Source organism: Ovis aries, chromosome 4 (genome assembly GCF_016772045.2).
Source record: "Ovis aries strain OAR_USU_Benz2616 breed Rambouillet chromosome 4, ARS-UI_Ramb_v3.0, whole genome shotgun sequence".
Lineage (NCBI taxonomy): Eukaryota > Metazoa > Chordata > Mammalia > Artiodactyla > Bovidae > Ovis > Ovis aries.
Window position 1 is genome coordinate 58,991,269 of NC_056057.1, and position 27,096 is coordinate 59,018,364.

A 27,096-nucleotide genomic window follows, 5' to 3' on the forward strand; every position below is an offset into this window, starting at 1 on the left:
GTTCACATACTGCTGAAGCCTGGCTTGGAGAATTTTGAGCATTACTTTACTAGCGTGTGAAATGAGTGCAGTTGTGCGGTAGTTTGATCATTCTTTTGCATTGCCCTTCTTTGGGATTGGAATGAAAACTGACCTTTCCCAGTCCTGTGGCCACTGCTGAGTTTTCCAAATTTGCTGGCATATTGAGTGCAGCACTTTCACAGCATCATCTTTCAGGATTTGAAATAACTCAACTGGAATTCCGTCACCTCCACTAGCTTTGTTCGTAGTGATGCTTTCTAAGGCCCACTTGACTTCACATGCCAGGATGTCTGGCTCTAGGTGAGTGATCATACCATCATGGTTATCTTGGTCATGAAGATCTTTTTTGTATAGTTCTTCTGTGTATTCTTGCCACCTCTTCTTACTATCTTCTGCTTCTGTTAGGTCCATACCATTTCTGTCCTTTATTGAGCCCATCTTTGCATGAAATATTCCCTTGGTATCTGTAATTTTCTTGATGAGATCTCTAGTCTTTCCCATTCTGTTGTTTTCCTCTATTTCTTTGCACTGATCACTGAAGAAGGCTTTCTTCTCTCTTGCTATTCTTTGGAACTCTGCATTCAGATGCTTATATCTTTCCTTTTCTCCTTTGCTTTTCACTTCTCTTCTTTTCACAGCTATTTGTAAGGCCTCCCAGACAGCCATTTTGCATTTTTGCATTTCTTTTCCATGGGGATGGTCTTGATCCCTGCCTCCTGTACAATGTCAGGAACCTCCGTCCATAGTTCATCAGGCACTCTATCTATCAGATCTAGTCACACATACATTCTTCTAACTCGCATGTTTAATCTATATATTCTGTTGATATTGCCGCATCATTAAAAATTCTTTTGTAATATTTTGTAACATTCTTTGTAACATTAATGTTTGAATGATATTTTATTATATGATGAACTTTAATTTATTTAACAATCTTGTTGATTTTTTCCTCTTTAAAAATAGAATCCATGTAGCTAAAATTTTGTATATATATATACAACCATTTCATAAGAATAAATTTCTAAAAGTGTGATATGTTCAAGAGAGTATAAAATCTTGACATGTTTACAGAAAGGTATGTTACATGGTTATCTATTTTAGGACATGTACCCGTGTCCCTAAACACTCAATAACAAATTGTATTAATGGTATTATTACTGTTCCTTTTTTGATATAACAGGAAAACAGTGCCTGTTGTTTTAATGTACAATTCTTAGGCGATCACTGAGACTGAAAATTTTTTATACATTTCTTGTTATCTAAACCGAGAGACATGGATGGAGGCAAACTTTCCTAAATATCAATATCATATTTCCTTGCACAGAAAATATGAATTCCATCATCTTAAATGGGCCAGATCCCTCACTCTAGCTGTACATGAATGACATTAAGTTTGTAGATTTACTCCATTTCATGAAGGGGACAGATCACTCAAAAACTCTGATCAAATTTCCGTTTTAAAATAAAGAATGTTAATAATCAATCTAGTGAAAAGTTGTGTCAGTAAGTATGACATCTAAGCCACAAATGATTTAGATGATTTTCTTTTCTCTGCAATATATTGTGTGAAATGGACACCTTATTAAAACCTGCATGTTTCCCTTAATGAGGTATTAAATTCTGAATGTATTTAATCTTTTTAATATTTTTCCATTTAGCTTCCTTTTTAAAGGTAACTCAATTCAAAATGTGACTTGAATTGGAATTATGTTTTTATCTATCACTGATTTTCAAATCCATATTAAATGATCATTTATGTGATGTGTGATATGTTTTTTGAAACAGACCTTTTAAGATCAAAAGATTTAAAATGTTACTGCCAGGAAATTGGACATCTTAAGATTGCGATAACCATTGCTATATAACAAAGTGCTCGAACCTCCCACAGCTGAAAACAACCAACACTCATTATCTCATACATTTTCTAGGAATCAGGAAGCCAGAAGCATCTTCAGAGGGTGGTGTGGCTCAGGGTCTCTCACGAAGGTGCAGTGAAGCTGTTGGCTACTGCTGTACTTTCTGAAGACTTGACTGAGGCTGAAGGATCTACTTAAAAAAAAATGAAATGTATTTGATATACAATATTGTGTTCGTTGCTGAAGTACTGCATAGTGACTCAACATTTACATACGTTGGGAAATGATCACAATAAGTCTAATAACCATCTGTCCCCATACAAAGTATGATAATATTATTGACCGTATTCCTTGTGCTATGTATTAGATCCTGGTGGTTTATTTATTTTGATACTGGCAGTCTGTATCCCTATGTCTCTTTCATCTATTTCACCCAATCTGTCGCCACTCCTCTCTCTCCCTGCAACTACTCTTTTATTCTCTGTATCTATGAGTCTGTTGAAGGATCTGCTTCTAAGCTCACTCACAGCAAGGTTGCTGAGGACAGATATGGCTTCTCCCAGAGTGAGGGATCCCAGAGACAAAGTGAGCAGGGAGGAGGAAAGAGAAGGGGAGGGGAGTGTTTATTAGAGTAAATAGTATCACCTTGTAACATTTACCATAGCTATTAATCATAGGTTAAAATAAATGATGTCCACACTAAGCATATCATAATGTGTCAGTTGCCTTCAGTTCAGTTCAGTTACTCAGTCGTGTCCAACTCTTTGCGACCCTATGAATCTCAGCATGCCAGGCATCCCTGTCCATCACCAACTCCCAGAGTTCACTCAGACTCACGTCCATTGAGTCAGTGATGCCATCCAGCCATCTCATCCTCTGTCGTCCCCTTCTCCTCCTGCCCCCAATCCCTCCCAGCATCAGAGTCTTTTCCAATGAGTCAACTCTTCGCATGAGGTGGCCAAAGTATTGGAGTTTTAGCTTTAGCATCACTCCTTCCAAAGAAATCCCAGGGCTGATCTCTGTATTACATAATCTTTACATGGCTAAACCTAAGTGTAATTTCAAAGAAATTTCCTCCTCTTGTGCCTTAGCATTCCTAGAACTCAGACCCCGGATTCTCCCTCCATCTGCCTCTCCCTCTAGGAGTGTCCGATATTATATCAAAAAGATGGTAGGGTCTTGGAGGAAGGAAAACCCAGAGCTTACAGGAACCTCGAACACTGTCTCCTCTGCACTTTGATAGAATAATGCTAGTATCAATGACAACATTCCAGCAAGGCTGGGCTCTGCCCCTCTGCAACTGCTCCTTTAGCACAAGAGACAGAGCAGCTTTAACTGAGAAATGTGGTAAGGAACCAAGGGGTTAAGAATAGCCCCAACCTTCAAGTCCTTGTGGAAGCGATATCCTCTCTCCTGGGTGGGCTTGGTCCAAGTGCTTTGTTAGAAATAAACCAACATGGAAGAAAACAACAAAAAAGACTCCAAATTCTTTGTGTTTTAAAAATAATGCAGCTTCAGTGTTTTCTTTTTAAAATCGAACTTCTTTGCTTATTTTAAATAAAATGTAACAAGTATGTTATCATTTTAAAGAAATGCCTCATTATTTTCTTATGTAATTAGTTGCTTTATATTCATTGCCTCATTTAATTTAATATTAGTATCTTAATTTGTAATTCTCACAAGATCCTCTTTGCACAACCCTGTCCATTTTAAAGATAAGAAAATCCACATCTGAAGAAGAAAATTAGCCTGTCAAAATTAAAACTTCAAAAAGGGACTCAAAGCTGAAGCTTAGGTTTATGACTAAGGTTTATTTTTTTAGGGTAGAATATATTAGTGGTAGAAGTATTTAAAAAGTTAAGATGATGTTTACATAAATAGAATATTAGATCATCCTTAAGACTAAGGTCTGTCTAGTCAAGGCTGTGGTTTTTCTTGTGGTCATGTATGGATGTGAGAGTTGGACTGTGAAGGAGGCTGAGCGCCGAAGAATTGATGCTTTTGAACTGTGGTGTTGGAGAAGACTCTTGAGAGTCCCTTGGACTGCAAGGAGATCCAACCAGTCCATTCTGAAGGAGATCAGCCCTGGGATTTCTTTGGAAGGAATGTTGCTAAAGCTGAAACTCCAGTACTTCGGCCACCTCATGCAAAGAGTTGACTCATTAGAAAAGACTCTGATGCTGGGAGGGATTGGGGGCAGGAGGAGAAGGGGCCGACAGAGGATGAGATGGCTGGATGGCATCACTGACTCGATGGACGTGAGTGAGTGAACTCTGGGAGTTGGTGATGGACAGGGAGGCCTGGTGTGCTGCGATTCATGGGGTTGCAAAGAGTCGGACACGACTGAGCGACTGAACTGAACTGAACTGAAGACAGACTAAAATTAAAGGTATACTACCATTTGGAGGTCATATCTGAAATGATTTGTTTCATGAATCCTCTTTCCTACAGGTGCTTTGATAATTCCTTCTCACTTAAGACTTAAGTAGGACTGATGTCATGTCATGGTTGCAAAGGGTCCTGTGATGACTTTAATATAGCTTATTTTCTTGTAATATTTATTTCCATTTTCTTAAAACAACAGACATAACTGTTATATAACTTTATTTTTCTAGGTCCCCTAAAAACCCAGAACAGAAGATCATTAAGAGAGTGATTGCTCTTGAAGGAGATATTGTAAAGTAAGTACTTAAGCTATGGTTTTTGAGCTCAGCTTTTAAATGTCTAGATTTTTGTTGAGTTTTAAATCACACTACTCGGAATGTATATCTCAGTCTAGAAAGGTGTATTGGATGGCTTCAAAGCTTTGGAGACTTTCTAAATGAACTACCACATCTTTAGTGACTATAATCAATCATTTGATAGGATATGACATGTCCATAAGCTGACTGATGGTACTCTTATCCTTTACTGGGAGACACATTTGAAATAGATATTAATTAAGGTGAAATTAACCACATTTTGTCAAAAGACCACTAAATAACTGTATTTCATATATTTAAATTAGCATCATTTTTCAGATTATGATGTCAAGTTTCATTATTTTAGAAGCAGATACAGAAACAAAAGGGGAGATTTTATTATAATAAGGATGGGGAAAGATGTAAATGAATGTGAAACAGAAACTTCTGAATCAGTGACAAAAACAGTAGCTTTAGAAAATAACATTGGGACTTCACTGGCAATCCAAGGGTTAAGAGTCCATGCTTCTATACAGGGGGCACAGGTTTGACCCTGGTCAGGGAACTAAGATCCCATAGAACACTTGGCCAAAATAAAAGAGAATAACATTGTAACAATCAGCTGCTTTAACAATATGTAATAATGTTTTATTTATTCTGCTTGCTGATAAATCTAGAGTCATGTTTGAGATTCAACAAGTAAATACTGATGTAGTGTGCAATGTCTCATATTGATTGCTTACTTTATTATATGTTACAGCCAACTCTATACAATGTGGGATTCACTATGCTTTGAAGCTATATTTAGAAAGTTTTTTGATCCTGTTTTCCCAAAAAGCTTGATCCTAGACTATTTGATTAATGACAGTACAGTTTAAACAATCTCATTAAAATGATCTAGAGTAAAATCTCGACCAGCAGTTCTCAAAGGATGGCCCAAAGGGCACTGGGAGTTTCCAAGACCCTTTGTGAGGGTCTCTGATCAAAACTACCTTCCCTTTAATACTAAGAGGTTACTTGCTTTTTCACTGTCATTTCTCTTGAGTGAAAACTCCATTTTCCAGAGGTTACATAATGCATGATATCACAGCAGACTGAAGGCAGAAGTAGATACAGAAAGGGCTGTCTTCTATTAAGCCAGATACTAAACAGATTGGCAAACATGTTTGAAAAAAAAAAAAGCCTCCCTTCTCACTATTTTTTCTCTTGTTTTGAAAAACAATTGTGCTTTTCGTTCAAGTTGTTCTTTTTGTTAACATACAGGCTTAGTATTGTTATTTTATATTGAATAAGATATCTAAAAATTCTCCACTGTAATTTCTAATATGATAAATATTGACAGCTAGTATCCCCATAAACAAAGGTTCTTCAAGACCTCAGTTATCAGGAGAGCTATTGGGGTTATGATGTGCTTGGTCTGTATTCATGAGTATTTCTTTGGTCTTTTTTCCTTCCAAAATCCTTGTTGCTCAGTCACCCAGTCATAGCCTTATTGAAGTATAATTTATATGCTGTGCAATTCACCCACTTTATAATATATTGTGCAGTGTTTTTTAATATAAATCTATATGTTGTGCAACCCTCACCACAATCTAGATTTGAAACTTCCTATTACATTCAAACATTCCCTTCCCAGATTTGTCCTAAACTCTGGTTCCCACAAATCCCCACTGCTAATGCCACACAACCATGGATCTGCTTTTTATCGGCTGGCCTTTTCTAGAAATTTTACTTAAACATTTTAATATATGTCGTCCTTTGTATCTGGTTACTTTCACTTAGCTTAGCATGTTTTTTTGGCGGGGATGGAAGGGGGGGTTTCTCCATGCTGTGCATCTATAGTTTATTCCTTCACATTATTGATTACATTTGATTACATGAACATACAACTCTACGAATATATTCAAATCAGTGAGTTCCACTCTTTAAATGGGTAAATTATATGAATTACGTCTCAATAAAGCTATTTTAAAAACAAAACAAAATAATTGATCAACAAAACAGGGAAACTTTCATCTATGTAAAGTAACAGGATTAGGAATGGCAAGGGGCTCATTTTATAGTATAATTCAAGGAGAACACAACTTTAATTCAGATGTAATATTATTGGCACTAGATAACTGGTACACAATGTGAGACTGCAAAGCTTGGTTGGACATCAAAAAACAAACAAACGGGCAAAAAAAAAAAAAACAAAAAAAAAAACCAACCCTGTGCAATCAAAAGCCCTACAACAGAGCTTTCTGAAAAAGAGGCAGAATTGTTACTTTCCTCAGTAAATATAAATATTCTGTTCACAGAGGAGAGGCTGGGCAAGAAAAAGGGCTAATAGTACAGGATTGAAGGATGAGAAAAGGGTTTATGGGAACGTAGTAGGTTTACACCTTCTTTCCCCATGGCTGCAACCCACATGTTGAACCTCTAGCTTGTTCCATTCTGCAAACTGACACTTGAGACATACATCCCTTTCTACCCTCTTCGCTATTCTTCTATCATGCAGCAATGAATGATATAAAGCATGAAAGTAACAAGGCTCAAGACCTTTCTACTCTGTAACCTCTAAAAACTGATTAATACTTGATTAAAAGAGAACTAGTTTTGTATTTGGTGTTTTAAAAGAAAAATTTAACTTTTATTCATCTGATACTTCCGTATCCTGGATATCCTAGCCTTCTTGTACTTTTAGTTAGTAATTGAATATATTCCTATAATGATTTTCTAACAATGTTGAAAAACATTAAGGGATAGTTAGGGGATAAAATACTGTTTATTAATGTGGTTACTCCCTTTCTCTGTTACCCATTTTTAAGTGTATGAGAACATATAAAAAGTTAATATGCTATCTGTCTACCACTCATACCATATTAAAATTTTATATGTTCTCATATGCTTAAAATGGTAATGAAAAGTATTCTTGCCTGGAAAATTCCATGGGCAGAAGGTCTAGTGAGTTATAGTCCATGGGGTCACAAAGAGTCAGACACGACTGAGCATGCATGTATACACGCTACCATTTGTCAACTAGTGTCCTAACTTGTAGTAGGCAAGGTGCTTCTGTCTATGCTGCTGCTGCTAAGTCACTTCAGTTGTGTCCGACTCTGCAACAACATAGATGGCAGCCCACCAGGCTCCCCTCTCCCTGGGATTCTCCAGGCAAGAAAGAATACTGGAATGGGTTGCCATTTCCTTCTCCAGTGCTTGAAAGTGAAAAGTGAAAGTGAAGTCTCTCAGTCATGTCCAGCTCTTAGCGACCCCATGGACTATAGCCTACCATGCTTCTCCATCCATGGGATTCTCCAAGCAAGCATACTGAAATAGGTTGCCATTTCCAGACCTAGAATTTCCAGTCCTACTTTTACCCTGGGTAATACCAGATTACCTAGTAGGCAAGCTAAGCACTAATGTAGGTTTCCAGAAAAAAAAAAATTTTTTTTTTGGAAAAAAAAAAAAAGTATTATTTCACTAAATGACTAAAGATGGAGGGTCGTGGGGAGATAACACTTATCAGGACTTGGCTATCCTTACTGTGCATTTTATGCTATTTTTATTTTGAATTACACATAATTAGAGGCTATAAAGGGAACCCTCATCTTTTCAAAGGTTAAGGCTTTGAAAAGCTTGATCAAGTCCTCAATTTAATGTTCTGTTGGTTAAACTCCTTCAGATTACAGTTAAGTTAAATGTTAGTCACTCATTTGTGTCCAACTCTTTGCGACCCCATGGACCGTGGCATGCCCGGCTCCTCTCTCCATGGAATTCTCCAGGAAAGAATACTGGAGTGGGTAGCTATTCCCTTTTCCAGGGAATCTTCCCAACCCAGGAATGGAACCCAGGTCTCCTTCACTGCAGGCAGATCCTTTACCATCTGAATCACCAGGGAAGCCCAAAAGTGTTAGTTGCTAAAAGTGATTTGTTTCTAAAGGTGGGTTGTGTCTCACTTTTTGAGACCCCACAGACTGCAGTCCACCAGGCTCCTCTGTCCATGGAATTTTCCAGACAAGAGTACTGGAGTGCATTGCTGTTCCCTTTTCCAGGGATCGAACCTGAGTAGAATCCAGTTTAAAGAGCATTCGTTTGAAAGTCCGGGTAAAGGCAGGGTGACAGAGCCCAGGAGCAGCACTTCTGGTTTCTGTACACCTGTGCCCTGTCTGCTGGCACAGCGCTTCTGTTGCCCTGTCTATGTTCCCACTGGTATTGCTCCATTGTCAACTGCTGACTTCCTTGGGTGTGGGTCATCCTTAAACTACCCGAGAGAAGTCTGAGTTTGCACCTCTGATCTAGAATTCATCCTCCCTACAGGCCACTGGTCAACTAATTGGTCAGCTGCCTTTGGAGTAGGTGCCCTTGCCTGGTTTAGTCAGCTGTGTCTAGGCAGGTAATTTACCTGGTTCTGATGCTACGGTTATAAGGAACCGCTTGAACAGAGCTCATATAGCAGATGCCCTGAAGCCTCCCACATTCTGGCAGTGAGATTAGGAGTCACTTTCCTTAGCATTGCCCTTCACTACTTCATTTTTGATTAGACTACACCTGCTCTCCTTGGTATTTGCTCTGACCTTACTCTCTAGGGAAGTTGTTTTTTTTTTTTTTTAATTGCAGAAGTAACATAAGTTTGAAAAATGTAAAGTACTGTCATGAACAACCTTGCACACATGCTTCCATACGCTTGTGTGTTTACTCTCATGGAGTAGATACCAATAAGTGGAAATAGTCAACAAATGCTTTGCTATTGCTGCTGTTGTTACTTTTCAGTTTAGTTCAGTTCAGTTCAGTCGCTCAATCATGTCCGACTCTTTGGAACCCCATGAATCGCAGCACTCCAGGCCTCCCTGTCCATCACCAACTCCCAGAGTTCACTCAGACTCACGTCCATCAGGTCGGTGATGCCATCCAGCCAGCTCATCCTCTGTCGTCCCCTTCTCCTCCTGCCCCCAATCCCTCCCAGCATCAGAGTCTTTTCCAGTGAGTCAACTCTTTGCACGAGGTGGCCAAAGTACTGGAGTTTCTGCTTTAGCATCATTCCTTCCAAGGAACACCCAGGGCTGATATTTAGAATGGACTGGTTGGATCTCCTTGCAGTCCAAGGGACTCTCAAGAGGCTTCTCCAACAGTACAGTTCAAAAGGGTCAATTCTTTGGTGCTCAGCTCTCTTCACAGTCCAATTCTCACATCCATACATGACCACAGGAAAAACCATAGCCTTGACTAGATGGACATTTGTTGGCAAAGTAATGTCTCTGCTTTTGACTATGCTATCTAGGTTGGTCATAACCTTTCTTCCAAGGAGTAAGTGTCTTTTAATTTCATGGCTGCAGTCACCATCTGCAGTGATTTTGGAGCCCCCAAAAATAAAGTCTGACACTGTTTCCACTGTTTCCCCATCTATTTGCCATGAAGTGATGGGGCCAGATGCCATGACCTTAGTTTTCTGAATGTTGAGCTTTAAGCCAACTTTTTCATTCTCCTGTTTGATTTTCATCAAGAGGCTTTTTAGTTCCTCTTCACTTTCTGCCATAAGGGTCGTGTCATCTGCATATCTGAGGTTATTACTTTTAGTTCTAATATATACAGCCAAATCCCCCTCTCAAGAGGTTTGTGTATATTTACACTCTTACCAACACCACATGAAATACCCTTTCAGAAGAAATTGACTTTATCATGTCCAGAAACCAAAACACTGCATCAAAAAATTTGAAAATATTTCTAGATGATCAAGTTATATTTAACATAAACAGTTCACTGACAGTATAGTCCTTACAACTGTTCATTTAATGAACACTAGTGTAGACACTAGAAAGACGTAGTTGAGCAAAAAAGACAGTCTTTTCCTTCATGGAGCTTACATTCTAGTGGTTGGAAGCTAATAATAAACAAAGAAACATATCGCATAATGCAATGTCACAAGTTAGAAGTGCTATGGAAAAAATATAGTAGGAAACGAAGTATAGAGTGATGGTGGGAGTCTGACTGCTAGTTTAGGTAGAGTGTTTACTGTAAAACTCTCTAAGGAGAAGGGATTTAAGCAGATATGTAAATTAAGGGAGAAGAGGAGGAAGAGAGCCATTCTAGAGTCTGGGGAAGGACAGTTCAGACTAAAGGAATAAATAACAGATGCAAATCTGAGAAGGATGCATGTTAGATGAGTTTACAAGATGTCAGCATGTTGCATTTTCATGCAGGAAGAAAATGGATGTAGGAGATTAGATTTTAGAGACTTGCAGAACCTTGTGGGTCATAGTAAGGACTTTGGATTTTATTCTAGGGGGATGGCAAGCCAGTGCAGAGCTTTGAGCCATGTAGTGGTATGATCTGATTGGTGTTTTTAAAGGATCACTCTGCCTGCTGTGAGGAGAATAGGCTAAAGGGAGGCAGTCTGACCCAAATAACCGGTCAAAGTATTTTTCTCTTGGGAAAATCACATCTAGCTTCTTCTAACAGTAGTTAGGTAACCTTATTTATGACATGAATGATGACTACTTTGATTTGTTATTTCAGAGTGATTCTCAGAAGTAGTCACATTATTTGTAATCACTATCATTATGATTATATTGACAAATGATAAGTAGAGCTGAAGTATTTGAAAAAAATTCAGGTAACTGCTGCTAAGACTGTAAAAGAGGAGACTTTCAGGGGTCCAAATGTTCTATCTTGATGTCAACATTGATTAAAATCACAAAGCAATTGCTTGATTCTCTGGATAGCTTAGCTAGGAATGTTAGCTTTTGTCATAAAGTTAACCCAAATGAGGATGTTTATCTATAACATTAACAGTCAAAAGGTAATGAAAGTAATATCAATACTCATTAGCTCCACCAAAATATTTTTCATAGTTATTTGTTTTTTCTTATTAATTTGTTATGACTCACAGAGAAGCCCTGTTTTAAAGAAGCATAAAATGAGTACATAGCACTAAATTGCAGCAAGTCAATAGGAATCAACCACAATTGAAAGTTCTAAAGCATCAGTATTTTTTATTGGGACATTTATATTTCTCTTTCACAGATTTTGTCAGCCTGGTCAGAAATGAAATCTTGGCCCTCGTCCTTGGTCAAATACACTTTACAGACATTTGGAATCTGGGCTTCCATGTGGTCTGCAACCTCAATGAACTAAATGAATAGTCTTTGTAGCCCCTAGTGAAGAGGGAAATCAAATACTTTATCACCTAAGCTGGGACACTTTTTAGAGCAAAAAGGGATGATGGTAATTATTGCATTGGAGTAATCAGCGTAAACAGTACTGCCCAAACTGCGACAAGTGGTCACTCTACCAGAAAATATAATCTACTTTCTAATTCATGTCACAAAAATTGATTTTATTTAGTTTGTAGCCTTCCTTGTTCAGAAGAGTTCCAAGAAGTGTTCATATAAAACAATCACTTTGTGGCCCCAGGGATGTATTAGATCCGGTGTGATCAATGGTTATGTATTCACAGCAGTGATTTTCCTTTTGTGAAGTATAGCGTAAGGCTTTTTCTCTCACAAGTATTGATACTGCAGTGTAGTCTGAGGTAGACAATTGTGAGACTTCTCTCACTGCAAAATGTTTAAATAATTCCCCTTCAAGTCTGGAGACTTTTACTTTGTAAAATGTCAAAACACCCTAATGTATTAAAAATAACTTTCTGGTATTAGCAAAAAAATATCTATTGAATCACTGGAATTTAAACATTGTAAAGCTTGTTGATCTTAAATGTGCTATTGAAGATAGGAAAATCAATATTAACCTATCACAGATGGTTGGAACATATTATATTCCAACAAATGATGAAGCTTTATATGAAGAATAAGAGAACTAAATTGAATTTTCCCCAGTAAAGCTAAAAATGATGTTTGTTTAATAACTGCTTTTTATGGTTGGTGTAATATTCTGAATAATAGGAACCTAATGTGTCTATTGGGCTTCCCTGACGGCTCAGGCAGTAAAGGATCCGCCTGCAATGCAGGAGACCTGGATTTGGTCCCTGGGCCAGGAAGATCCCCTGGAGAAGGAAATGGCAACCCACTCCAGTATTCCTACTTGGGAAATCCCAGGGCCAGAGGAGGCCTGGCGGGCTACAGTCCATGGGGTCGCAAAGAGTCAGACACCCCTGAGTGACTAGGCACAGATGCATATGATGTGTCTATATGACTCTCTTTGAAGACCATACATTGGTTTATGGCTTTTTTGGTAGATTAGGAATTCATCTGTCCTAAAAGGAAGGATAGAATGAAAAAGGAACTTGAAAAGAAGCCTGTGTCCAAAACCCTGATAAAGATTGGTGAAGGCATTGTTTTCTACGAGTATGGAAAACAACAGTTTCTTTTATAATTTTCAAATGGGAATGAGATAGATGGTTGCTGCTGAAGACAGGAGCGTGTTTACACACTGGGTCCTAGCTGTTGTTAAATTGAACAGAAAGTTTTCAGAAAGCTCTAAGGCCCTTTGCTGCTGCTGCTGCTGCTAAGTCACTTCAGTCGTGTCCGACTCTGTGTGACCCCATAGACGGCAGCCCACCAGGCTCCCCCGCCCCTGGGATTCTCCAGGCAGGAACACTGGAGTGGGTTGCCATTTCCTTCTCCAATACATGAAAGTGAAAAGTGAAAGTGAAGTCGCTCAGTCGTGTCTGACTCTTCGCGACCCTATGGACTGTAGCCTACCAGGCTCCTCTGTCCATGGGATTTTCCAGGCAAGAGTACCAAGGCCCTTTAGCTTGGTTTAATTTGAACAGTAACTTTTCCAAAGCAAAATACCATGGCACATCTATGCTTAGTACTTAGAGTCTAACCAGTGCTGTTAGTTAATAGCTAAGAGTTTGAACAATGAAAATATGTGTTTCAGAGTCTGCCCAAGAGTTCAGTTACCACTAAATTAGAGGCATTTGTGAAAAATCATCAGCTTCCCTCCAGTGTGAACCTGGGAAATTATTAATATATTCTGGACATTTTTACCTTCTTCTTGCTAGAGAATTTTAAGTCTCCTTTATTAAAGAATTAGGGACTGATAGGTAACTCATACTGCTTTGGAAATATTTCTTTCTTTCATGTAGTCGTAGATGGTTATTTGTCACACTACTGCTATATCCGTGAATAAAATCGGAATTGCTAATAAAAACTCTATGCCTTAGCAATAGGTATTTCTTTCCAAACAATAGAGAGATAGTTACCTTAAGTTCCTGTGTAGAAATGTCGACCTTGTTTTTTTTTAAAGTTCAGATTACTTCTGTGATCAATTTAGAATTGTAGGGAGATTTATATTATTATTTGCTCTTGTTCAGTTACTAAGTATTATTATGGTGTTACTAATATACCATAATAATATTATTTTTGTGGTATTCTCTCCACTCCCCATCAGTGATTCTCTGGTTTCATTTTCTGTCTTAGAAAATGTCCTGTCTCTTGAATAGGAATCTTCTTTAGACATGAAACTCTTCCATATTTGTTCATTCATACATAGTCATTCATTTATTCATTCCCTGTGTGTAGAGGTTATAAGTACAGACTCTGAATTCAGTCTTCCTTGATTCACATCCCAGCTGTACCTCTTAATGTTTTACATTGCCAAATTACTTAATTCTCTAAACTTAAATTTTTCATCTGTCTTTAAAATAGAAATTATAATAACAATACTCCATAGAGTTTTCTTAAGGATTATATGCAGCAGTGGATATAATGTGGTTAGCGCAATGCTTGGCACGTAACTGTGTGTTCAGTAAATATTGGATATTATTAATAGGTATCATGATTTAATCATTTATTGAGTGCCTGGGATATTTACAATGTGCTAGACACTGCAGGATTCTGAGGTTATAAAAAGTCATAGGTAGTCTTTGCCTTCTAAACTTATAGTTTGGTCTGAAAACAACAAAATCAGCAAAAAGACAAAACAAAACAATGTAATGAAAGAATTGCCACCAGGGAGATGTGGCAAGGCCCATGGAATATTGGAGGGAAAGCATCTGGTTGACCTAAGGATCTGGGTTGTGTTAGAGACAGCTTTCAGGTTGAAGATTGAGATGAACAGGACATTTCCAGCCTCTTCCTTAATTGTGAAAGTAATACAGGGTTAGTAGAAAAAATTCAAACAATACTGGGCATATGAAGTAAAAAGAAAAGGCCCCTTTTTGCTTAGCCTTACAGAGGTTTATCTGGTATATATCCTTCTAATCTGTGTTACATAGTAGGAGAATGAAATAATTTGAAAATTATTTATCTTATAGCAGAAGTTTGTCCCTAAATACTCCACAAATAAAAATATATACTTGAGATTTCCCAATGTGTATATACTCAGGTATATTTACGTTCTACTAGTATACTCATATGTCTACACTGGGTAGGTATTTGTAAACATGGCAATCCAGAATTGCTTATTTAGTAAGGCCTAAGTAATAACTAATAGTCCCAGGAGTAATGTACAGTAGCTGTGACTTATGATCTAGAGAAAACCATTTATAGAAAATTAAAGGCAAGAACATGAAAATAAATATTAACTAATATTCTCATTATTTAATACTCTTCAAATTAAACTCACCATATCTAAAAGGAAGTATTAGCACCATCATGTCCTCTCCAGGTAGTCCATGGACTGAAATAACTGTGGTATTTCAGGTAGGAAACCCACTGGCTTAGCTTGTGGTAAGTTGCTTCAGTCGTGTCTGGCTCTTTGCAACCCTAGGGACTGTAGCCCTCCAGGCTCCTCTGTCCATGGGATTCTCTAGGCAAGAATCCTGGAGAGGGTTACCATGTCCTCCTCCAAGAGATTGAACCCAAGTCTCTTACAGCTCCTGCATTGGCAGGCAGATTCTCTACCACTAGTGCCACCTGGGAAGACCCAGGGAGCCTGTCAGGATGCTGTGATGTGGCTCCATCCTGGTCTACATCTCCTTGCTTCTCTCTCGGAGATAGTAGTCAGTTTCCAACTACGCTTTCACTAAGCTCCTATTCTCTCTGCTTGAGCTGGCTTTGGGACTTTGCTCCTCATTTCTGCCATTAGCCTCATCCAGTTACCCAGTACAGATAGGATATGTGAAGTGCTCTTCTGAAATCTGATTCTTCCTGACAGGAAGTGTATCACATTTAAAGCTGGCTGGAGTATCAGCGATCAGTGTATTAGCCTTCTTTGCTGCTAGCTTAATTACATTTCTTAGGAGTATTACTTTCTGAAGTTGTGGACTCCCAGTTAAAATAGAGAGAAATGCTAACTTTTGTACACTTCTTTGAACGAAATATTGACTTTTTTTACCTTTGCTCACAATAATGTAAGTCTGTCAAATATTTCGAAAAGACATATAAGTATAATTATCTCAGTAGAAAACTAAAAAGATTGTCTTAAAATACCTTTTTAAGCTTAAGAAGCATGCCAGGAAGATTCAAGAATATTCCAACCTGAATAATTACTTAATAATTACAGAACGGGTAGCTCTTCTATTTTTGTGAGATTTCAGCTAACCTTGTTTAAACTTAACTTTGACCATGGTTTCTCTTTTAAAATGTTTGAAGGAAGAATTTCATGTAGGAAGCAGATGTGTTTGATATGTTGATTTAATTAGCTGTGGATGCTCTAAAGGTTTTATTAATTTTTTTCATCTCAAAATGTCTTTAAAATGCCTAAAAGCCATACAGGTCGCATAATAAAGTGGAAAGAATGTTACACTTGAACTAAAATGATAAGAGATCCAGCGTCAGCTCTGTTTTCTTCCAAGCTGTGTAACCTTGGGAAAGTTATTGACTTCTCTGAGTTTTGATTTTTTAACAAAACCTATTTCCAGGGTTATTGTGAAGAACAAATGAGGTAAATTAGTATATGTACTAATCCTCTCTTATGAGTTTTAACATGCTATCAAAATGTAATGTGATTTAACTTTCTACATGAAATAACAGATATAATTTGATTAGCGTAGTGCTAAACCAATGCTTAGAAGACTGTCTTGCCCATTTTAGATTTATCATTTTTTCATCTTTGTTGAAGTAATTTGACTGTGCTTCTAGGCTAAGATATAGCTCCATATTTTGTGAATCCAAGAGTTGGAAGAAAAACCACTTTTAAAACTTTCTATTCACATACTCCCAGGTTGGCTATACCTTATCTTTAGGATCTTGACCTGCTTTTTTTTTTTGCACACTGTTACCTATTGGCAAGATATTTCATAATTTTGATATTTGTTTCTTATTGTACTATAGTAGGGATCAGAATACTTTCTCTGTCAAAGGCCCATAATAGTTTTGGCTTTGCAAGCCATGCTGTCTCTGTCAAAAGTACTCAACACTGATATTGTACCAAGAAAACAATTCTCAGTGATACACAAAATGAATGCTGTAATAAAAATCTATTCACAAATACAGATGTTGGCCTAGATTTGGCCCGTAGGTCATAGTTTGCCAATCCTTGGTCTGTGTTGCCTACTTTTATTCTCATAACTGGGAAATCAATAAAAAATACACAACTTACTTCTAGTCTTGGCCAATACTTTAAATAGAAGAGAAGAATTAGCCTAAAAGCCATGGGTTCTTTGGTTATATGTTAGCTGAATCAAAGGACAGTAGGAGAGAAAATACTGAGCTGCTCCTCTGAGATTTTTGCTGAATTGCCAGAAGCCACATGAGTGTACCTGGACAATGAGGGTATTTGTCTTGATCTGGATGGGGAAAAGGTATTATACCATAAGAACCCTGCAAACCATCTTTACTGGGGAGCAGTCACAATGCTCATAAAAGAGTAGTATAAATTTCATTGCCCAAATAGTTTCTTTTAATACAAAAGGAAGAGCCCTGCAGTTGGAACAATTCAGTACCCACATATTACCCTCATCCTATTTTTGTCTCTTCTTACAAGGCCAGCACAGAAGTCCAGCTATCTTTTGGCTTTTATTTCAGCTCAGTCTGCCTATGCTGGATTAAACTGAGAGTCCAGAGAAGAAGGAGCTGATATAACCTAGAGGTTCTGTTCCTTTAAGTAATTTTGTTTCTCAGCTTATTTCATTGTATAATGAAAATATTCAAATGTTATCTAAGTCATTATGGTAGACACTTATGTATATAGTAGCATCTTAGGTACAAGCAGTAATTATTCCCATACTTAAAACGTTGATTTTGAAATTAAAGTCTACACAGTTTTATACAACTTGAAAATATTTGTTAATGTAAATATTAATTGTAAATTTCTTGTTATAAAAGAAATCTTCTTTTTTTTTTTTTTCCCCCTCCTGGAAAGTGATCCTACATAAGAATCTGAATGGTTCAGGCTAGCAGAACTAATAAGATTTTGAAATTGATCATTCTTGTTATGATTCAAATGAGAATCAGAGTGAAAATAATTAAAAATTTCTTCATTATTAAGGGACTGACAATTGTTATTTTCTTTCAGAAGGGGAAATTGTATGATGACAGTTTAAGGTTTGGTTTATGATGAATAGCAAGTCATTAACTTCAGGCTTCCACAACTGGTCACCTGGGAACCCAAGAGATTTTTTACTTTGTTTATTACACAAATAAATTCTGCACCCTGACTATTGTGTGATACCTGATTTTAATATGCAGCCTGGAGCAGGCAGTGATAAACAGTGAGTCCCACACTGCTGCACCTCTAGGCATATTGATAATTCCAAGGAACATTTCTGGAGTCCGAATTTCAATTTTACATACATCAAAAAGTAAATGACTATTTAATCTTTTACTCTAACATGAAGAGGAGCAAGTAATACATACTGGAATAGAGTTTAGTAGCATGGAAAGCCAAACTGAAAGATTTTCTATTTGAGATGAAACCATAATAAGCAGAAAGGTTTACAAAAGCATGGAATATGATAATAGAAGTGGGAGCGAATGAGCGGATTAGAATTTGGTATATATATGGGAAACTAATGTGACCTTTAATGGATTTCTGGGAAATCTTTGGGGGATCATGTAAATCAAGCCTGAATTCTAAATCTAATACAGCTATCATTAAAATCAAGAGAATGCCGACTGCATGATGGGAATTGAAATGACTCCTAACTTTATAATGTTTCTGAGCTCTAGTATTCTCATAGGACTTTCAAAAAATAATGCTTTTTTATTAAAACTTGCAACACCCTTAGTAATAATGTAGAGGAAGGCAAGGAGGATATGATAACAAAATTTGTATGAAAGTTTCACTTTTCACCTTTTCACACTAACAAGATATGAAAATTTCACTATGCCTTGAGTCAACAATATTAACATAATTTTAATTTTTACTACTAAGAAAGGTGAAAAAAATGTTATTGCTGTTTTCGTTTGTATTATTATTGCTAATTAGGATATAATTTTATGTAACTATTAACCTTTCATTTCTTTTTCTAAGAGCTGTCTTTACCAGAATTGTTCATTTTACAAAGGTATTAAGAGTTTTCTTCTCAGTTTGAATATTTTATGTATGTTAGCTCCTTGTCATATTTAGATCAAATATTTCATTTGCCATTTAGTTTAATTCATTCTCATAGATAATTTAAGGAGGTAAGTCTTTTAAAGTCATTTCATCTTATTTTTGACAATTATAAGTCCCAAAATAGAACTTTAGAAATTGAATTCTCTGAGATAATTTTACACATTTGTCTACTGTGAGTAGTTAGTGCAAAAATACTAATCTATTAGTTTAACAAATATAGAGAAATGAGAGTTCACTCTAAAGTTTACAAAATGTTTCTTCAACATTTTAAGGTTTTAAAAATCTAGAAACACGGGATTGTAGAAGAGGTGGTGCTGGTGGTAAAGAACCACCTACTAATGCAGGAGACGTAAGAGGTGCAGGTTCAACCCGTGAGTCAGGAACATCCCCTGGAGAAGGGCTCAGCAATCCACTTCAGTACTCTAGTCTGGAGAATCCCAGGTACAGGGGAACCTGGTGGGCTACAGTCCATTGAGTCCAAAGAGGCAGACATGCCTGAAGCATCTTAGCACAGCACATAGCGCATACACATGTCAACCTACCGCACAAGTGCTCTCATTTTACATGCTAGCAAGGTAATGCTCAAAATCCTTCAGGCTAGGCTTCAATAGGATGTGCACTGAGAACTTTCTGATGTACAGGCTGGGTTTAGAAAAGGCAGAGGAAACAGAGATCAAATTGCCAACATCCTTTGGATCATAGTAAAAAGCAAGGGAATTCCAGAAGAAAAAAAAAAATCTACTGCTGCTTCATTGTCTATGCTAAAGGCTTTAACTCTGTAGATCACAAAAAACTCTGGAAAATTCTTAAAGAGATGGAAATACTATATCACCTTGCCTGTCTCCTGAAAGAACCTGAGAAACCTGTATTCAGATCAAGAAGCCACAGACCCAGACATAGAACAATGGACTAGCTCAAAACTGGGAAAAGAATACGTCAAGGCTGTATATTGTCACCCTGCTTATTTAACTTATGTGTAGAGTACATCATGAGAAAGGCTGGGCTGGAAGAAGCACAAGCTGGAATCAAGATTGCAGGGAGAAATATCAATAACCTCAGATATGCAGATAATACCACCCTTATGACAGAAAGTGAAGAAGCACTAAAGAGCCTCTTGATGAAAGTGAAAGAGGAGAGTGAAAAGGTTGTCTTAAAACTCAACATTCAGAAAACTAAGATCATGGAATCTGATTCCATCACTTCATGGCAAATAGATGGGGAAACAGTGGCTGACTTTATTTTGGGGGGCTCCAAGATCACTGTAAATGGTGATTGCAGCCATGAAATTAAGAGATGCTTACTCCTTGGAAGGAATTTTATGACCAGCCTGGACAGCATATTAAAAAGCAGAGACATTACTTTGCCAACAAAGGTCAGTCTAGTCAAGGCTATGGTTTTTCCAGTAGTCATGTATGGATGTGAGAGTTAGAGTATAAAGAAAGCTGAGTGCCAGAGAACTGATGCTTTTGAACTGCAGTGTTGGAGAAGACTCTTGAGAATCCCTTGGACTGCAAGGAGATCCAGCCTGTCCATCCTAAGAGAGATCAGTCCTGGGTGTTCATTGAAAAGACTGATGTTAAAGCTGAAACTCCAATACTTTGGCCACCTCATGCAAAGGACTGACTCATTTGAAAAGACTCTCATGCTGGGAAAGATTGAGGGCAGAAGGAGAAGTGGACTACAGAGGAAGAGATGGTTGGATGGCATCACTGACTCAATGGACATCAGTTTGGGTAAACTCCGGGAGTTGGTGATGGACAGGGAGGCCTGGCATGCTGTGGTTCATGGAGTTGCAAACAGTTGGACACAACTGAATGACTGAACTGAACTGAACTGAACTGAACTGAACTGAATGGCAGAAAGCGAAGAGGAACTAAAGAACTTCTTGATCAAGGTGAAAGAAGAGAGTGAAAAAGCTGACTTAAAATTCAACATTCAAAAAACTAAGGTCATGGCATCTGGTCCCATCATTTCATGGCAAATAGATGGGGAAAAGTAGAAAGAAAAGCTATGGCAAACCTAGACAACATGTTAAAAAGCAGAGACATCACTTTGCCAATAAAGATCCTAATAGTCAAAGCTATAGTTTTTCCGATAGTCATGTACAGATGTCAGAGCTGCCCCATCAAAATGGCTGAGCACCGAAGAATGAATGCTTTCTAACTGTGGTGCTAGAGAAGACTCTTCAGAGGCCCTTGGACAGCATGGAAATCAAACCATCAATCCTAGAGGAAATCAGTCCTGAATATTCACTGGAAGGACTGATGCTGAAGCTCCAGCTCCAATATTTTGGCCACCTGATGTGAAGAGCCAACTCATTGGAAAAGACCCTGATTCTGGGAAAGATTGAGAGCAGGAGGAGAAGGGGGTGACAGGATGAGATAGTTGGAGGGCATCACCGACTCAATCGACATGAATTTGAGCAAACTCTGAGAGATGGTGAAGGCCAGGGAAGCCTGATATGTTGCAGTCCATGGGGTTGCAAAGAGTTGGACATGACTGAACAACAACATACATATCTCTCGGTACATTCTATTGGAGAAGGCAATGACACCCCACTCCAGTACTCTTGCCTGGAAACTCCCATGGATGAGGAGCCTGGTAGGGTGCAGTCCATGGGGTCGCGAAGAGTCGGACACGACTTAGCGGCTTCACTTTCACTTTTCACTTTCATGCATTGGAGAAGGAAATGGCAACCCACTCCAGTGTTCTTGCCTGGAGAATCCTGGGGACGGGGGAGCCTGGTGGGCTTCTGTCTATGGGGTCGCACAGAGTCGGACACGACTGAAGTGACTTAGCAGCAGCAGCAGCAGCAGCAGCAGGTACATTCTTTAGGTAACATAGTTACCATATGGAGAGTGGCAGTTTCTAATAGAATGTTTCTCAAAGAGTGCTCTCCAGATGACATCAGTGTCAGGTTTTAGGAACTCACTCCCCCTTTATTTGTAATGCTTTCTGTAGGATTTCAACCTTTAGGAAGATGGTAATGACTTACAATAAATTCAAAGATTCTTAGACTAAATAAGACCAAATGATTTTGGGCATGTGTTCTAGCTCTTAAATTCTATACTAGATAATTTTTGTAGGAAAGAAGGAATCAGTCCTTACCTAACTTTAGTAGACTTCATTGCACTGGAAGAATCTGTCCCCCTTCCAGGGTGGAGGGGTGGATCCCAGTGCCCATCATTCCCTACAGCTGTTGCTTATGCTGAGGAATCTGAGACACTGACCTTGGATGTGCTCAAAAGGGAAAAGCATAGGAGACAAGCAAGGGAGAACCTTCTTTTATTGTGTCTAAAGGATGGGTTACTAGGCCTTTGCCCCCCACCCCATGCCAGATAGCTGTACCTGTATCCTAACTGATTACCCTATTTTAGCCTTGCCTATTCACCCCCCACATTTCCACCAGAATGATTTTATTAAAATGTTAGTCTTGTTAAGAGCCAACTCATTTTTGGAAAAGACCCTGATGCTGGGAAAGGTTGAAAGGAGGAGGAGAAGGGGATGACAGAAGATGAGATGGCTGGATGGCATCACTGACTCAATGAACATGCGTTTGAGCAAACTCCGGGAGATGCTGAAGGGCAGGGAAGCCAGGTGGGGTGCAGTCCATGGCGTTGCAGAGTCAGACACGACTTAGCAACAGAATAATAAAGCCTTGCTATGACTCCTACCCTCAGGAGTACAGATGTACTGCCCACTCATGACCTGCTGATCTGTTAGTGTCTCTCCAGCTGCATTCTCTCCACTATGTTCTAGCCACCCTGGTAGTTTGAGGTTTCTTGGCAGTTAGGCACCTTCTCACAGACCATTGCCTTTGTAGGAAGCACCCTGCCTCTGGTCTTGTTCCCTTTGTTTTATTTTTGTCTGGGTAACTTCTACTCCACCTCTAGGAATTCATCTGGAGTTGGACTTGCGCTTGAGTAGAAAGGAGTGTGTCCAAGACATCATTGTTTATAACAGCAAAAGACTACAGCCTTCTACATGCACATGAGTAGAGTTAAGGATGTGACGGTACAGTCGTGAAATTAAACACTCTGGAACAATTAAGAGGAAAGGATGGCTCTATAAGCATATACACACACACACACACACACACACACACACACACACACACACACACAGTGTGCTAAAGCTGTACTATTCCAAACTTTCAAAAAATGCTCTTCATATGCTCACATAATCTCCTGTATTCAGCAGACCCTTCTCCATCCTCGATCCATTTAACAAAATCCTGTACCCTTTTTCTGACAAAAATGGCTGTCCTCTTTCTTGCCATAGTACTTTATTGATCTGACAGGTGTAAAATGCATCTAATTGTATTACAGCCATTTGAACATGTTTCTTTCTGCCTGTGAGCTCTCTGAAGTCAAGGGCAACATGTCATTCCTGGAGCTCAGCATCTAGCAGAGTCTAGTCTTATGAAATCGAGCGCCTTAAGACACATTCTCAATAAGGATTTGTCATACGTAATGACTCCAGAAGGCTCTGTGCAATATTTATAAAATTTCAGCCCTGCATCTTGCTCTGTGAAATGATTCTATTTATTCTGGAAATTTTTCAGCTTAGTCCAATTAGCATCAATCCCAACCCCTTATCTTTAAAAATGCAAGCTCTCTAAATTGCTGAACATTAGTTTTTCATGTTGCTGAAGGTTAAGGAAAGCAAATGGTGAGGAACATGAATCCCAGCCATCTGTTTTCCCTTACTCTCTCCAGCAGCATCAGTGCCGCAGGGGCCTGTCCCTGCCTAGCAAGGGGTATGAGGATGTGCCCGTTCATTATTGAAAAGGCTTACACAGGCCCCGTGTCAGTCATCTTATGCTGACTTACTCAGTGATAACAAGACTACCTCCAAATCTCAACAGTTTATTGTAATAGAAATTTTTTGTTTTTCTTTCCTCACTCGATTTGCCGTTGGCTGTGTGAAGCTCTGATCCATATTTCCTTCCCTTAGGGACACAGGCTGACAGGGTATTTAGAGTCACAGGGAAGATGGAAAAGAAAGCATGGTGCAATCATAGGATGGACCTGAAGGTTTCTGTTAGGAAGAGGCACATATCATTTCCACCCACGTGTCATTAGCCAAAATGAGTCACAGGGCCATGCCTGTTCTTAGCAGGGCTGTGTATACAGCCATTCCTCGGGAGTGGGCAGCAAATATTCACCATAACAGACTCTACTAAAGCCTCCTTTAGAGTTCTCCTGTAAATGAATTTTCTTTGCTCTGGTCAGTGTGCCTGTTCAACACACATGAATTGAATATGCATCACAAATAGAGCATAATAGCAGGGTCTACAGTTAAGTCAGGCGGCTCAGATGGTAAAGAATCTGCCTGCCAGTGCAGGAGACACAGATTCGATCCCTGGATCAGGAAAATCCCCTGGAGGAGGAAATGGCAACCTACTCCAGTATTTTTGCCTGGGAAATCCCGTGGACAGAGGAGACTGATGGGCTACAGTCCACAGGGTTGCAAAGAGTCAGACACAACTGAGTGATTGAACACAAGATTAAGTCAGACTCTTTTTAAGGGTCTTTTAGAAGGACCTGAAAATACTTGTGATGCTTTCCTAGGCTGTGGTCAGGTCCATATGTTGGTAAGAGCACTTGAAGGAAAGAAAGCTGATAGTGTGAAATTGTAGGCATTTGTTACTGATAGCTGAACAGATTTTTGTATAATTATTATTTTTTAATCTCACATGTTAAGGTGTACTGCTCAAAGGTTCATCATGTTTATTTGTCCTTTAATTCTGCTCATTTCAGAAATTTATGTTATACACACACCTATATAATTATTTCATAAACATTTGCATGTGTGGTGATAAAGTGATAACAGTTCAAAATAGCCAATGTCACCTTATTAGTCAGAATCCTTGGGTATTGGATGTGTAGAGGCATACAATACACATTGCAGAAATTTTGCAAAATCCATTAAATATTCTATTTTATAGTATTTTTTTATCTCCTGCTTATTTATTTAATTTTCTCTTCTTTGTTGATTTGTGTAGCTCTCATTTCATTTTTGAAGAAAGAGATCTACTGTGGCCTTGCATTTTCAGGCTTGGGAATTACTCTCTTGCCTACTTACTGAATACATGGTGCTTATACCCTAAGCTGTCAGAGAGTTTTTCTCTTGGTAGATGATTCCACATCCATTGCTTTTTAAATATGTATTCAAGAGGATCATATCTTAGGAAAGGATTAAGTATTTCAAAGGAGAAAAATCATTATTCTGTTTCCAAAGCATACACAGCTGTTAAACTTTAATTAAACACGTTTGTAGGAGAGGGGACTGGAGACCAAGTTCATAAAACCAGACAGATATGCTTTGTAAATGAAGAAGAAAACTAATTAAGCCAAGCGTGGCAGCTTAATATTAATTTTTAGAACACCACCAATATATTTGTTGTAAACCTTGAAACTACTGTTGCATATTTCCTAATGAGTTATTCTACAATTTCGGTGCAGCATTTGGATGTCAAGGCTTCCCAGTCAGTTGGAAAATTATAGGCTCTTCCCACATTATGTTAATATTTATTGCAAGAAACCTAACTCTTGAATGAAATGTAATTCATCAATGAAAATAAATGGTGGATTGATACTTCGGAAATAGAATTTGTCACGTGAGCCACAAAAATAATCCAGAGCAACCCATCGGTTTTTTAAAAAAAAAAATATTTGATCACCAACAGATTCTGTGCCAAGCAAGACTAATACAACAGTAGTGGTGTTTTTTAACTTATTCTTAAGTCTTTTTACCAAGACGTGATTTTTTTAAAAACTGCTAAAGGGTAGCTGTACCATTTTAAGAGAAGATTTGAACTCAACAGTTCACTCAAATCTGTGGAGGAGGAGGAACAACAGCAACAAAAAACCCTAATGAATTAGAATGTGTTGACAACGCTGTTGGACGCTAAGAAACCTGCAGATGCATTCAGTTATTGCATTGAGTTTATGATTTTCCTTTGTGTTCTGTTATGCATAGACTTTATGAAGGAACACTTTTTAAGATATAGATTTTACCTTCTCAGTGAAAAAGGCATACAGGAGAAACTTTCAAAGCATAGAGGTGTTTAAATTAAGCCCACTGGAAAGGAATGCAGTAAGTAAAATCAAATTGGGATTTATTTCAGTTATTTACGAGTTGAAACCTGTTGTTTCTCATTGAACACTGTGTCCTATTTAATTCTCTAAATAGAATTATGACCAATAAATTAAGTTTTAACTGTATACTTAAATGCATTACTATAACCATAAGAATTTCATACCATTACTTAATCATAACTGAAAAGATTTCTTTTGTTCGTGTTGAGCAAAAGGATTAGAGCCACTGTTCATTCAGAAAACCACCAAAGAATAAGAAGATATTTGAGACCATTTGTAGTTTTTCCAGAGAGTCACAATAGCTGCAAATAAATGAAGATTTAAAAACAAACTATGCTGAGCAACATACATTGTGTAGTATGTTGTCTTGTGGTGCTTCAGTTTGATACAGTGTGTAGCCACAATACTGTCAATAGAATCTCTGAAGATGGGATATTTCTCCCAGTAGGTTTCTTGATAAAATGAAATACTTAACTTGTGTTGAAGATGTGACATGCGCAAACCACTCTTCTGAGAGATGCAGTCAACCTAAAAAGATGCTGTTACTCTAGGTTCTGATTTCCATTTTAAAGACAGTATTATCACTGATTGTGCTGAATGAAACTCTCCTTAATAGCAGTTTCCTCTGTCATGCCAGATGAATGGAAACAGTGATGATTGGCCCCCTGAGTATTTTTTTTTTCTCATATCTACTTCCTTCATGAGGCACACTGTCAGCATATTATGTGGTCATGATTAAAACCCCACTTACAAGCATGTTAGTCAGAAAGACTTAAGCTCTTCTGTCTTTTCCCTGAGTCATCTGGTAGTCTGAATTCTATCTTGTGCTTTTCCTTTCTCTTCCTGATAGTTGGGGAGTTCCTCCAGGATGTCAGGTTTCTATAGGCCACCTGCTGAGTGGGTCAAATCAGCTAAAGATGTTGCCATCTTTGTGCATTTACATGTATGCTCAGTCATGTCTGACCCTTTTTCTACCCTGTGGCCTTTAGCCTGCCAGACTAAAGTCTGCCCATGGAATTTTCCAGGCAAGAATACTGGAGTGGGTTGCTATTT

General features: G+C 38.2%; 1 protein-coding gene across 5 annotated transcripts in view; it reads left to right on the plus strand.

Annotated features, from left to right (window-relative positions):
- IMMP2L (inner mitochondrial membrane peptidase subunit 2) overlaps positions 1-27,096 on the plus strand; it is a 958,934-nt gene that overhangs the window by 638,558 nt on the left and 293,280 nt on the right. For 4 of the 5 annotated variants that reach the window (XM_060414758.1, XM_027968614.3, XM_027968613.2 and 1 more), the window contains exon 5: positions 4,493-4,558. In XM_060414758.1, coding sequence (XP_060270741.1) covers positions 4,493-4,558 — 66 coding nt within the window. Of the gene's footprint in view, positions 1-4,492; positions 4,559-27,096 lie in introns of those variants that run through there. The other variant, XM_060414761.1, reaches the window with a different exon arrangement.